The sequence below is a fragment of the Pimephales promelas genome, chromosome 5 (genome assembly GCF_988280905.1).
Source record: "Pimephales promelas chromosome 5, fPimPro1.hap1.1, whole genome shotgun sequence".
Lineage (NCBI taxonomy): Eukaryota > Metazoa > Chordata > Actinopteri > Cypriniformes > Leuciscidae > Pimephales > Pimephales promelas.
The window spans coordinates 26,180,854-26,194,722 of NC_142773.1; the positions used below are offsets into that span (position 1 = coordinate 26,180,854).

Below are 13,869 nucleotides of genomic sequence, written 5' to 3' on the forward strand. Positions count from 1 at the left end.
CTATTCAGATATTACAGTTGGAGTGGACAGGAAGTAAAGTGAAAGAAAAAGGGGGGCGGGATTTGACCACGTGCCAGCATTGAAACTGTATGTCAAAGCGCAAGTGCGGTGTCTATCTTCTAACGAAATCAAAATCGATTCACAAATGTAAACAATTGATTTTCTAAAGGTTTGTTAACGTGATGTTGTCGGAACAAAGAATGTGAGAGTCAACTGTGAGAGCAGTGCAGCAACCAGACAGTTTACAAAGCGCATAGGCTTGCAACATGGGACACAATATGAATGAAGCTTACCTGACAAAAGTTCCTATATCAATATATTAACGAATAGAAAATCGCCTTAAATAATGTAGTTACTGGCACAGGTCAAGCTTTTCTTGCAATCTTAACGCCTCTTATATGTAGTAGTTTTTACACACGAAAAGCACATTTAACGTAGATGCACAAACGGTTGCTGTTATAACAAACAGCACCTGCTTGTTAAAGTGATTTAACATATCCTCTATCTTTGGCTAAATCACTAAATATTGAGAATATTTACAGTGTGTATTAGATTTTTTCTAACTTTGAGTTAGATTCTAAGTTTAAAATCAAATCTATGCATTAGTCGAATCAAAATTCGATTCAAAATCGAGAATCGTGACCCCAAGAATCAATTGGAATCAAATTGAAGGATTCACCCCTAGTAAGTAAAAAAACACTGGACTCATTGACTTTCATTGTATGAACAAAATAGAAAAAATAAAAAGACTTTTGCAGTCCACAAAAAAAGTTTAGAACGACATGAAGGTGAACTATCCTTTTAAGTATCCCCTTTGGAATGTGTCTCCCTATTGGTGTCAGAGTTTCTAGATGAGCTGTGTGAAGTAAGGAATCGTGTCAGGGTGGTGTTGTACCTGAATCTGGGTCACATTGGTGCTCACAGGGATCCAAGAGACGCCGGCCACACAGATCATTGACCCAGGGGCCACTTGCATTCTGCTGGTAGTACAACAGCACCTGGGCTGGGTTCAGCCAATCAGAAGCATCCAGCTGGCTGCCCTGAAGCAGAACAAATCTGGAGCCTGGAAGAGAAGAGTCAGATAGGATATCAGTCAAGAGTTACATCGAGTAAATTAATGAACTCTATTAGTGAGCTTTGAAATCATGTACCAAAGAAAGATAAATGGGAAATTGTATTTGGAGTTTAGAATATGTCACTTAACCCTAACCTAAAAGTCTACTAATACTCTAATGAGAGTTAGTTGACATGTAGTTGCAACGTTACTTGTAGTAGTAGAATGTCTAAAGTGGACCATCAAAATAAAGTCATCTTTATTTCATTCTCATTTCGTTCCAAACCTTAATGACTTTCTTTTTTCCTTGGAACACAAAAGAAGATATTTTGAAGGGAAGTCAATGGGAACTATTCCTTTAATAGATTCATTCAGATTCCTTCACTGATTCACTCAGTGACTCTTCCTCCAGGTTTTCATCACTTTTTTGTGAATCACTGAGTCATTTACTTAACTGACTCATCAACCAAAACAACTGCTAGCAAAACTATTTGTGAATCACATCAACATTACTACGAGACTCAAATAAAAGTGTATAAACAGCAGTATATTTTTCCTCCACACATTAAACTATGGTTTGGACTTTTTGCAAAGCTTTTAAAGCAAAGCAAAATCCTTACAGCTGAAATTCTATGCATAATATGCATTGCTATATTTCATGGATCATGCACAGAACTGAAGGCATTGTGTATTCTGCATTATCTCTCTGAATATGTGCCAGAACAGTTTTTTTTTCTCAGAAAAATCAAGTTTTATCAGATCTGCTTTGACATAAAGTTTTACCCTGTAATACTGTTAGACAGTTATAGACGTTTCTTAAATCTGATTTTTCAAATTCAAAAGGCAAACTGTGAATCCTTCAAGACTACTCTTTTCGGATTTCTTACACTTAGACATCTATGTGAATGTTAATCTACCCTAAAGCACCAGACCCCATGGAAAAGAGCTATGCATGAAAGACGAAATGACAGATGACCAAAGCAATTCACAATCCATCATATCGCCCAAACTCTAGAAATGACGGCTGAAATGCCAAGAAGCTGAAAAAAAGAGCGAGAAGAAAGAGGGTAACAGAGAGAGAGAAAAAGAGAGACTGGCCTATGGTCTTGGACTGCAGGTGCAACATTGAAATTCAATAACAAGCTCATCCAACACAAACGTAACTTAACAGAAAACCCTTGGGGAAAGTGGCTAGTTGTTGTTTACAGTAGTGTGTGTCAGAGAGCAGTTCTGGGGAGTAACTACAAGTAACACTAGTAACTTAACTACATTTTTTATACCGTGACAATAGCTCAGTTGGTTTCAAAATAATGTCGCAAGCTATTTTTTTTCCAACAAGTATCAATTCATCGTGACAAAATGCTACATCTCAGTTTCCTGTCTCTCTCTCACACACACAACATGCAGCCAAGCAGGCTAAAGAAATAATCAATCAATAGTCCATCCTTTTTACTCTCTTTTCAATCAGTTTGCTTGGGTTCAGTGATTCATGTACTGATTCGTTCAGATGATTTCTGTGCAGTCTGCATTTTAAGCAAACTATCCAAGTTTTAGTCAACATTTTTCCATGTCGCTATATGTCAAAGAGACACATTTTTTTTTCCCACCCCGTTTACAAAACTCATTTGTTTGACCTTCCTAAGGCTGATGAACTTAGAGTGGTTAAAATTGAAATTTATAACCTCAACATTTGTCTGTGTGCTGCAATTTTTATCATCCATCTATCATACATCCGGTGCAATGCAGCGCCACGTGTTTTTTGCTAGACTAAGCCTGACACAGTTATCATTTTCCAACACATTCTCACCCCAAGGCGTCACCTTTGACCATGCTTCAATATTTGACGTTTTAGGCACCCTTTAGCGTCACTTACATGACGCAATTCTACGGCGTCATCTAACTGACGCTAAAGGAAAGCGTCAGTTAGAGGACGCGGTTAGGTTTAGGTATGGGGTGGGGGTAGGGTACACGCGATCCTAGGGCGTCATCTAACTGACGCTAAAGGGCGCCTAAAGCGTCAGATATTGAAGCATGGTCAAGTGAGAATGGGCTGCATTTTCACGTCATGTGCCACGTTGTTTAAATAGCAAAAGCTATTAAAAAAATGTTATTTAAAGAGTAATGAGCACTTACAGGCGGGTCCACAATGTGCGTACACTTTCCTTATTACACACACACAGGAACGCCCCAGCAGCACACAAAGTAGCCAAATATTAAACATAAAAGGACTACAATGCAAAAGATTAATATTGAGTATTGATATGGTGGAATCCAGCTTGTCCCATAGATGGTCTGCTTGCGCACTTTAACCTCACACACCCCACTTGCAAATACCATCATTTAAATAGCGAATCCGCCATGGTGCAAGTGCAACTGGCTTTTAAAGGGAATGGGAAATTAGACTCTGATTGGTTTATTTCATGTTACACCCAAAACACACCCATTCATTAAGACAATATGGACAACACTTTTAACCATTAATGTGGATTCAGGCACGACCTAAGTGCACTTGCGCCCTGCGCTTTAGACCACACACTTAGATCGTTAAAATAGGGCCCTAAGAGTACAATGCAGGCTACACACAAAAGCTTCTCCTGAAACTGATCTTTTTTCCACTTTGTCAGGACAATCTGTTATTTGTGGATCACAGCTTGTAAGTGTGTCTTATTATTTCTAGTTGATTTTTAATCAGAGTTCCAATCATACGTTTTAAATTATTGCTACTGTGTGATGTAAACAAAGGTCGCCTGCTAGCTAACACTGTTGATATAGTGTTTTCTGTTGCTTTTGTAAGCTCTAACGTTTGTAAGACTTTTGTTTCCCCCTTCTGTTATTGATTATTGTTTGTATTACCATAGTTTTCTGGCAAGTTAATGATTAAATTGTATATTACTTCATCTAAAATATATAAAAAAATATTAATAATACATTAAGAGTTGTAAAATATAACTGAAATGTCCTGTGAAATCTGTGCTAGCAAAGTCTGTGCATGAAATCCATTCTGGACGATCCTCTTGTCAGTTCAACATTATTAAGTCTGAATAAGGCAAGAATTGGTTTGAAACTGACGCCATCCTTAATATTTATATCTGCGTACTAGTCAGAGCTCGCGTTACGGTTAGGGGCGTGACATTTCCCGAACATGTGGTGCCAATCACAACACCCTGGGCCAGCTAACCAATCACTGCACATTTTTTTTTTACTTTGGAAGGAGGGGCTTCATCGAAACAGGAAATAACACGTTCGGGCCAGACTGGGGAGAGAGGTACTGTAATGTGAAAAATAATGTATTCAATGGGCTATATGCACGCATAAGTTCCGCATTTGACGTAAGGATGCTCGTCCATTTCCGGTTGTGTAGATTAAAGCGGAGGAAAACCGGAGAAAACGGGATTATGGCAGAGTCTTCAATATTTACTGTCCTCCCGTCTTTGAAACGAAACGTACATACGTTTAGATGTAATTTTATATATAGTTATGTTTATTTAATATAATTTTAAAAAGAAGCATAAACACAACGAGGGGTGTCTGTTTTATCTGTTTTTGTGACTAACGTTTCATTAGTATAACCATGGAGTATAAAATTCAATATAAATTCTCGGTATTGCATTGGACTCTATGATCGGCGGAAGTTATCGAGCATCCTTAATCCTTCACCGGAAATAACGCCGTGCATAGAGCCCATCAAGCATGAAATCATGTTCTAGTACACCCCAAAAACAGAATCAAGACTTCGTAAAACGGCATAATATGGCCACTTTAAATGTTTTACCATGTCTCGTTCATTTTTTTTAATATTTGTACATTTAACAATATGAGGTGGGGCTTTCATAATAACTTACAGGATACCTATCAGACTCAGGTTAGCTAACATCCTAAAGCTAACGAAAACACCAAATGAGACAATGTGTGTCTGAAAACCTAATTAAAAGTAAACGTTAGTGTTTCATTTCAGACCATACTACTCTTTAACAATTCATTCACTAGATGCCCGAGTACATAGCAGTACACGGTGTACATCATTTGAAACACAACTAGAGACCATGCATTCGTGTATGATTGTGCTTTGATGCTTTCAGCACACATCTGTTAGGCTTTTCACAAGAGACAGGTGGAAGACGGTATGACATTTGCTTTAATACAGTAGAAGTCGTGGGGGGGTGCTCCTGAGGGGCCGGGGGGGGAAGCGGAGCGGGTGATGAGATTACCGTCTGCAATGAGGTGCTCTGGTACGTGGAGTATGACTCGGACGTTGAGGCTACAGGAGAGGTGAGACGCACAGACCAGGCCGATCACACAGCTCACCACGCTGATCAAAGTCAGGGTGGTCTTGTTGATAGGGCTCCGTGGGGAACCTGAGGAGAGAGAGAGAGAGAGAATGCAATAAAAGAGCGATGCTACAAGACTGGAAAGTTCACATTTTTATGTGCACCTCAGGAAGGCACAAGGGAGGCAGTTAAAAAACAGCCCACATCAGGGTTGGTGGTCCATGAAAGGAGCACTGGATCAAACCAGCCAGCCAAACTCTGCAAGCGGCGGCAGATCTGGCACGAATAAAGCTGTGGAGAGATAACAGTTTTCCTTTTGAAGCCTGCTGCTTTTATGCTTAAAACTCCAAATGGTGAAATATAGAAAAACAAAAACAAATGCGAGTTGTTTTTGATAACTTTTTTATAATGCAGCCAAACTGGTTTGGTGTAGTGCTGCCCTGTACATCTGCTATGTAAAATCAAGGCAAAAGACACTGTCATAACACAACGCACAAGATGACAAAACACACCAAATCACAAATGTATGAGACAATACTCATGATCAGATATCAAGGACATTCATGTTGCTAGTTGTAATTGCTCATCAACACAATATTTAAAAACGCTCAGGATAAACATGAACAATGGCATGCGGCAGGTTGAAAATGGCAATGAGATACATATGAAATGAAATTAGATGATGATAAAGATCAAAATACAACTGACAGACATATTTACAATAATGCAGTGTATGTAAAACAGTTTCACAGCAGTTACAAATCAATGCAACTGCTAAGCATTGCATTAATGATACAGCAAACCATATACAAATGAGGAATCCCTGTTTGCCATATTAGAGAATAAGCGTGGATGTTATCAGAGATAAAAAAAAAACCTGATTGACTTTGAAGAAATAAAGACACATAAAGACACAAAAGAAAACAAAAAGAATTGATTCAAATATTTACACACATCTGCCAGCAATTTGTATAAATGGTTTCAAAGCACTGAATTATGTGAGCAAATTTTGAAATCGAAAAACTGGTTTGTTTTCTAATGTTATTGAGTATTCATCAGTTGATGTACGCTATGGAAATTGGTGCTTTCACATTTAGTCACTTTGACATACAGCAGATGAAACACTGGGCTTGGTCCTTTGCTGAGCCAATCACATCTTTCAAGGACTAATTACTGGCAAAACTATTTAAAAATAATTCCTTTCAGATAAGAATATAATCTGGCTTTTTTGTCCCCTGGCTTTTCCCTTCTTCTGTAAGTATTAGAAGCTTTAAACTGTGAAGAACTCAGATAAATGTCAGCGTATATAAAAATATATATATATATATATGCTTCACTTCACTCAAATTCGACAGCTTATATTAACACCATTTTTAATGTTAACGTAGTTAACGTACACAAATATGTCTATCAAAATCAACGCGCTGCTCAATTCACGCAGTGATCTGTAGGAGAGTAAAAAAAAAAATACGACACAAGCTATGTCTATTATTAACTTAAGTCCAATTAAAGGTGTTGTTGCTGCCACATCTGACTAGTAGTGTTTTTGACAAGTACAGGGTTTAAGCATTTGGTAATTAGAGGGAGACAGAATTACAGCCAAAGTGATCGTCTGTTAGTTGCCTTTCAAGTGGCAGCTCCTCAAGAGTTTAGAGAGCTTTGCATTCAGGTCTCTCCAGAACACAATGCAGCGCTCCTTCGGGGACAATATGCTGAGAGTTTCAGACAGACTCTAGCCATTAGCGTCTGACAGTACTGTCCAACTGTTTTGTCACACGCTCTCTTAGCATACACGCATTACCATGCTTAATGTTGAATGGTGGTCTACAGATGAAGCTGCTAAGCTTAAGGTGCTTAAATACTTGTAAGCTTGCATTTAGTCGTCATTCATTTTCAGAGGAGGTCCATGGAGTCCACAAAGAGGAAACTCAAAAATTGCTCAGGGACCCTCAGTCCAATTTGTAAGGCCGTTAAAAAAAAAGACGAAAAAGTGAAACATTTATGCTTTCCTGTAAATTGTTTTAACACCGCATTCAATTGCAATGGCAAATCAATGGCAAATCTCACACGAAACGACATGCCGCGGTCAATGAGGTAGTTTTAAGGCAAGCCGCTTCACAATTAATGATTTGCTCGGGTTCCGAACAAAGTGTGACACGAACACCAAATGGCCACAGTCAGGCGGTGCGGGTTAAAATCATGCGATGGTGTGGAAATCCTCCTTACCCCCGGAGCCCCACGCAGAGTTGACGTTACCGTTTCTCATACCTCGACTGCGACGGCGGCTGCGGTTTGGGTCGGTGTAGAAGGTCAACTGCGGCTCACTGTCTGCCTCAGTTCCAGAGTCCCCGTCCGGGTTCAGGAAAACTGAACCCGCTGTAGAATTCACATAAACACCATCCATCAACTCATTCATCAAACCATATTTGAAGAGCTCTTTTCCAAAACGCTATAAATCCATTTCAATAGTTTTCAGGAAAACTACATTTTTTACCTAGAGCCACACATTTTGTGAATAATCAAATTATCCTGTTGAAATGTTTTATTGGTTCAGTCTGAACATTTTGAACAATGATTATTAAATCAAACAACAATATTGTTAATGATAAATTAAAAGTTAATTTTATTTATTTTTTTCAAAACGCTATACATCCATCCATTTTTTTGTATCATTTTTAGTAAAGTCATTTTTAGTAAAGTGTCAAACCTCAAACAACTAGTAGGCTCCCAATTTCAACATATGCATGAAAAAACTAATTATTAAAAATGATAAATAATGATAACGATATTCAAAAAAGGGATGGGCACCCCTCCAGCACATGCACACACACATAGGCTACATTCATAGCATGTGAGCAAAGCGGAGCGGCGAGACGCTTAAATATAAGTAAAAAAAAAAAAAAAACGTAAAATAAACATAGGCTACGTTTCACATTTGTGTTTACTAATATTACGTTACTTATTTTTATTATTTCATCTATGTTGAGTAGGCTATGAAAAGGGAACCGCATGAGATGAGTAAGATATCCGACCAATATCGGAAAATATTTGGAGTGGGTCAGACATGATTTTGACCACTTATTAAGTTTTGTTTTGTAGAAAGCTTGTAAATTTCGTTATTTTAATAAACTTTATTTTAATAAATGTTTCATCAACAAATTGACTGGATTAAAACAGCAAATATCAGACAATATAATTAGGACACAGAGGCGCGCACGTGAACCGGAGAGCGCGTCTAATATATTATGAACCGAAACACTGTGATGCTTGCCTCACAGACCTGAGAACTAGGCTACAGAAATCTTTAAATGTCTACTTTTAAACAAAACAATTAAAAACGAAAATAAATTGGCAACTATCTGCGTATGTAGGCTAATTCAAAGTATCTCTCTGTAGGCTTATGCGCATTCACTGCGAAGATGGCGAGTAGCATCATCAACTTTGTCTTTGCTGCTGACACTGACAGAAAACACTAGTTTATTAATAAACAATTCCAATGTTTCATGCATAATCATTACTTTTTCCGGTTCTTTGTGGCAAGCTTTATGCATGCATTTAGATGCGGAATAGGCAATTAAAAAACGCTCATATGGTTTCTCTCCCATTTAATTAAATTAATATATGTGATTAGCCTATGATTAGACAAATGGCTTAAATGATCTACTACTATAGTCGACTAGAAAACTAGGACTCATTTTGAGGAACGAATGAACATAATAAACCTCTGTTCAGAGTGCCGCCGTGCTGGATTGCGTGGAACGCTCATCGAATTTGAGGACTTATCGCATTTAGGCTAAAAACAGGGCTGGCGCTTATCGCGGTTTGGAAAGAAACTGTCTCTTGCAGTACATTTTAAACAAGGAAATATAGCGATTTGGCATGAAACGTTGATGGGGCAGTGAAAGGGTTCTGTCCACAGCAGAATGACACGACAAACTCATTTTTTTTAAAAAATGGCGTTTATCGCGTTTTGGAAAAGAGCTCTTCATTTATAGAAAAGAAAAAAAAAATAACAAGAATGTAGGCCCACCGTCAAGTGTCTAGACAAACCTTCCAGTTATTTTGTGTGTAAAATAACCAAAAACAAATTAGACTAAAATTATTCTGGTCTCAGAAACAACAATGTCAAAATTAATTGTTGACTGACAATCCAATTAAATATTCAGATTATTTCAAAGTCAGTTTAGAAAAAAAAAAAATGATTTCACCTAAGACATTTCCAAACCCAATATCATTCTGAGGGTTTGAGATTAAACAAATGTGACAGCATGACAATAGGATGATTTTTGCCTAATTTCCAATCCTTTTGTTTACTTATCTAGAATTATTGATTAATACAGAATGTAATTATACAAAGCCAACCCCCAAACAACAGATTCAATAGAAATATTAAACTCGAAAACCATTTGATTTTTTTGTAATGAGGGAAAATCATACAGATAATGCAGAAAAAAACAAGTGTTTGCCATTTAAATCACATGTTAGATGTCAATGTGTGAATGAAATGATGTAATAAATGACAATGATAAGCAGAAATCTAAGTGAAATAGTCACATCATATAATCATATAATACTGTTTTGACATCAAGAAATTGCATTGTAAAAAGGTCCGCAAAGCATTCAAATAAATTAAAAATACATTAGAAATTGCAAACACACAGCGCACCCCTATGTGACATAAAGAGAATAAGCCGGAACCCATATAGAATTCATCGTTCTGTGAGATGTGCTTCTCCTCTCAAAAGAGTATTGAGTAAATATAAGTAATGAACAGGAGGTAAGGAGTGTGAAAGAGATAAGACATGCACGCCTCCTTGGGCTCTTTTTTTTTCTGTCCACAAAAGGCACAATTTACCCGTCAGAGCTAGACAAACGCTTTCATTATGCAGCGCATGAGGAAGAGATGCATGAGCGCACTGACCCGTGGATTAGACTGCCTCGCAATGATGAGAAATAATGTTTGAGTAACTCTGTATACACAACAGTGTGGCTATCCGTTAAAAACATCTCTGCTGGTGCAGAGGAGGATCAAATAATTATCATTTATAGATGAGCCATCTGTACGGAAATCAACTGAACATGCTTATTTTTGCAATATCTTTCCATACCGCCATAAAACAACACATGAAATATTTAAAGCTGTGATGCGAACAACATTCAGTCTGGTCACAAGAACAGCAGCAGTTTTTTTTTTTTTTTTTGGCCCAACAGTTAAATCAGGAGTATAGAAAGTTCTGAAAAGCAAGCATTTTATTTTAGCACATCACCGGAAGTGATACACACTGTAAAGGATTAAAAAGTACAAAAACAATTTGAAAATGCCAGATGTCCTCAATATGTCTTCTAAAAGCATTCACACTGTCAAAAGGATTTTACAGTAAACATTTAAGAAAAAAATCACTGAGAATCACTAATTGTTGTTTATTTGCATGCGCTGTCTGCAGTGATTTAGCACCCTATGTACTGTAGTAAACACTCATTTAATCAAATTTGAATGGATAACAGCCTTCATGGTCAATAAAAATAGAAAGCACAATAAAAACATTAATCTTAAATAGAATTATGCTTATTGCTAATCGCTTACAGGTAAAATAGGGGTGACTTGTGAATAAAGCACAATCCACAAAGGGCCTATTTTACATACTGTAAGGCGGCACGTTTGCACTTTTTATATGTCAATGCCTGTTTAAACTGAATGCCAGATAAATACAATGCAGGCTTTGTGCTTTAATACCATGCAACAGTTAGTGCATCAGAGTATAAGAGTAAAAATAGCTCAGCTTGATTATATAAAGAAAATCTAACAAAAAAGCTGATGAAACACCTGGCATTTAAGACTTCCAACAGTAACAATTTCGAAATGACACATGCCGGCACGCCAATGCCTCTTTTTGTATTCGTAACAAATGAGAACAAAAGAAGCACCTTCAAAGGAATTAGCCGTAACCCTCACAGAGCAGGTGAGGACTGTGCGCTAAGCCTCCACAATTAGGCAGGGGCCAAAGGTGCAAAGCTCCGTGGAGGGGAATAAAAGATGAGCTTGTTTAAATATTCAACACGGAGCGCCAACAGCTTCTCGGCATGCAGTGCAGGTGCACACGCCTCCTACAACAAAAAAGTTATTTTGTACCGCCATTTCATTTCAGGGTGCTAGAACTCAATCGTTTGCAAAGTCTTAGAATCACAGTGTCACCAGAATGGTCTCACAATGAGGAAAGATGAAGTACAAACATCTACGCTGATACGGTTTACTTAGAGATAGCTGAAAAATGCCAAATGCAGAGAGCAACAGTTCTAATTTGTGTAATGAAAAATGAGGGCTATAAATAGATAAGGTGAGAGAGGCAGGTGTGACAGAGAAGAAAAAAAACAGAGAAAGACATGAGAGGATATGTGCACTCATGCACATTCTCCTCCGGCGATGTGAACGGAGTCTAAACATAGTATTAGTTGCTATCGTGTGTGTGGATTGCGTGCTCACTCGATCTGAACAGTCATACAGAAGAATAAAGAGGAAACGTTGTCTGTGATCATCCAATAATAATAATAAACCTAGATACTGAGTTAAACAAACAGGGCAATATCAGTATGAATATGAAAAGCTATGGAAATAAGGATCTCCTATTTTGGAAGTTCAGAAAGAGCTATAAGAGGCCAGTAACCCAAAGACAGGCTCAAACCCTCGGAGACAAACTCATCCATGCTGCAGTTGGAAAGACTCAATCAACCTCTATATATATATATATATATATATATATATATATATATATATATATATATATATATATACATACTGTATATTACATTTTCAAACTTTCTTTAGTGTGTTTAGTTATAGCACAATGTCCACTACAAAGTGAGTTTTTCTATAAATCAGTAAGCACTGTTTCTGAACTCTCTGACCCCCCTCAATTGTGGTCTTGGGGAGTCATAATGGTCCTCATTAGGGGTGGGTGAAATGACCAAAATCTTATTTCATGATATGAGTTATGTAAGGGTTAATGCCCGACGAGGTGTCCATTGTCAGGTTTTAATGGACGACGGCGAGGCGTAAACCGGCCGACGCGCAGCGGAGGACGGTTGCCTCCGCCGAAGTCCATTAAAACCTGACAATGGACACCTCGGAGGGCATTAACCCGCTTATACCATGGTCACTTGCCAAATAAAACATTAGTTTATATTTTAATTAGGCTAAATCTAGTTTTTACAAATAATAACTTGCCTTGCCTGCCTGACTGTTTATTTAGCAACCGGAGATATATATAGTCCGCTTAGCTCGTATCCCTTCAGGTTCACAAATGCATTTTTTTTTTCATGAAACACAAAGGTAGGCATAGTTTTTTTTTTTTTTATTACTCATAAAACAATTAATCAAACAACAATAAAAAAACAATTACGATCTCCAGCGATTTGCGCTTAACGTTATAGAGGGCAATAAATTAATCAGATCATAGAGAGGGTCATTTGCCTCAGGCTCCTAGGCTTGAAACGCTGTAACGTTCAGCCTTCTCCTGCCTTGGTTGTCTGGACAGCTGCGTAAAACTCCCGCAGGGTCTCATTCAGGGGTGCGTTTCCCGAAAGCATCGTTATCCAACTATGGTCGCAAGTTACGTCGTTACCAATAGTGTTCAATGGAGCAGAGCAGCAGCGGTGTAATTTTCTCCGTTTTATTTACATTTTTTCTTTCTTCAGCAGCATACCAGTCGTCAAAGTTGCCATATTCTCCATAAATGTTAAAAGAAATAGCACGAAGTCGCTCATTGTTGTATTAGGCTATTATATCTAACGTTAGATGATAGAGCATGTGACTGCCTGTTGCTATGGTTACTCACAGCCGTTGTAGGCAGCGCATTTATTTATTAATTTCGAATGGTAAACAGGCAGTTTCACCAGAACTACTTTACTAGGTGTCCTCTATCACTTTTTAACGGACACCCTGCAGCCAATCAGAATCGAGTATTCACCCAGACCATGGTATAATTTAAGATAACAATATAACAATAGTTATTTTTTATAACATGGGGTTATTTTATTATTTCATAATGTTTCCTGGGTTGCCCTTATAATGTTAGTATGTTTTTTTTTAGATGGAAAATAGTCATCATTTAGAAATAAAAGTCATTTTTCCTAGCCTGATTTTAGCCTCTGATTTGAATGCTCTGTTTGAAGGGGTGTGTCTGCTGTGGGATTCAGAGTAACCAGACACTGCTGTGATTGGCTGACATGCTTGCATGAAATAGCTATGTATTACATGCGAAACTCTCTCGAATACTTTAACTACAGCTATTATACGTTTTTACTTTTACAGCTATCGAGATTAATGAATCGTGAGAAGTTTTTTTTAAAGTATTTAGATCTATTCCCATCACAAAAAATGTTGCTGTGATGAGCATTGAGCAGGCAGATGACAGATCGCGAGAATGAAGATCTTATCATTGCAATGCAGTTTCTGCACACTCTCCAAAGGTTTCACCAATGCAAACACAATGATGTACATATACATTCATCGAGGCCAGCTCTGTATTGGCCCAAGTTGAGTGAACAGTC

The 13,869-nt window shown here is 37.8% G+C and overlaps 1 protein-coding gene across 3 annotated transcripts in view; it reads right to left on the bottom strand.

Annotated features, from left to right (window-relative positions):
* astn1 (astrotactin 1) overlaps positions 1-13,869 on the bottom strand; it is a 225,066-nt gene that overhangs the window by 155,726 nt on the left and 55,471 nt on the right. The window contains exons 5-7 of one of the 3 annotated variants that reach the window (XM_039654609.2): positions 7,591-7,698; positions 5,263-5,409; positions 896-1,063 (exon numbers count right to left, since the gene is read on the bottom strand). In XM_039654609.2, coding sequence (XP_039510543.1) covers positions 896-1,063; positions 5,263-5,409; positions 7,591-7,698 — 423 coding nt within the window. Of the gene's footprint in view, positions 1-895; positions 1,064-5,262; positions 5,410-7,548; positions 7,699-13,869 lie in introns of all 3 variants that reach the window. The other 2 variants (XM_039654608.2, XM_039654610.2) reach the window with 2 other exon arrangements.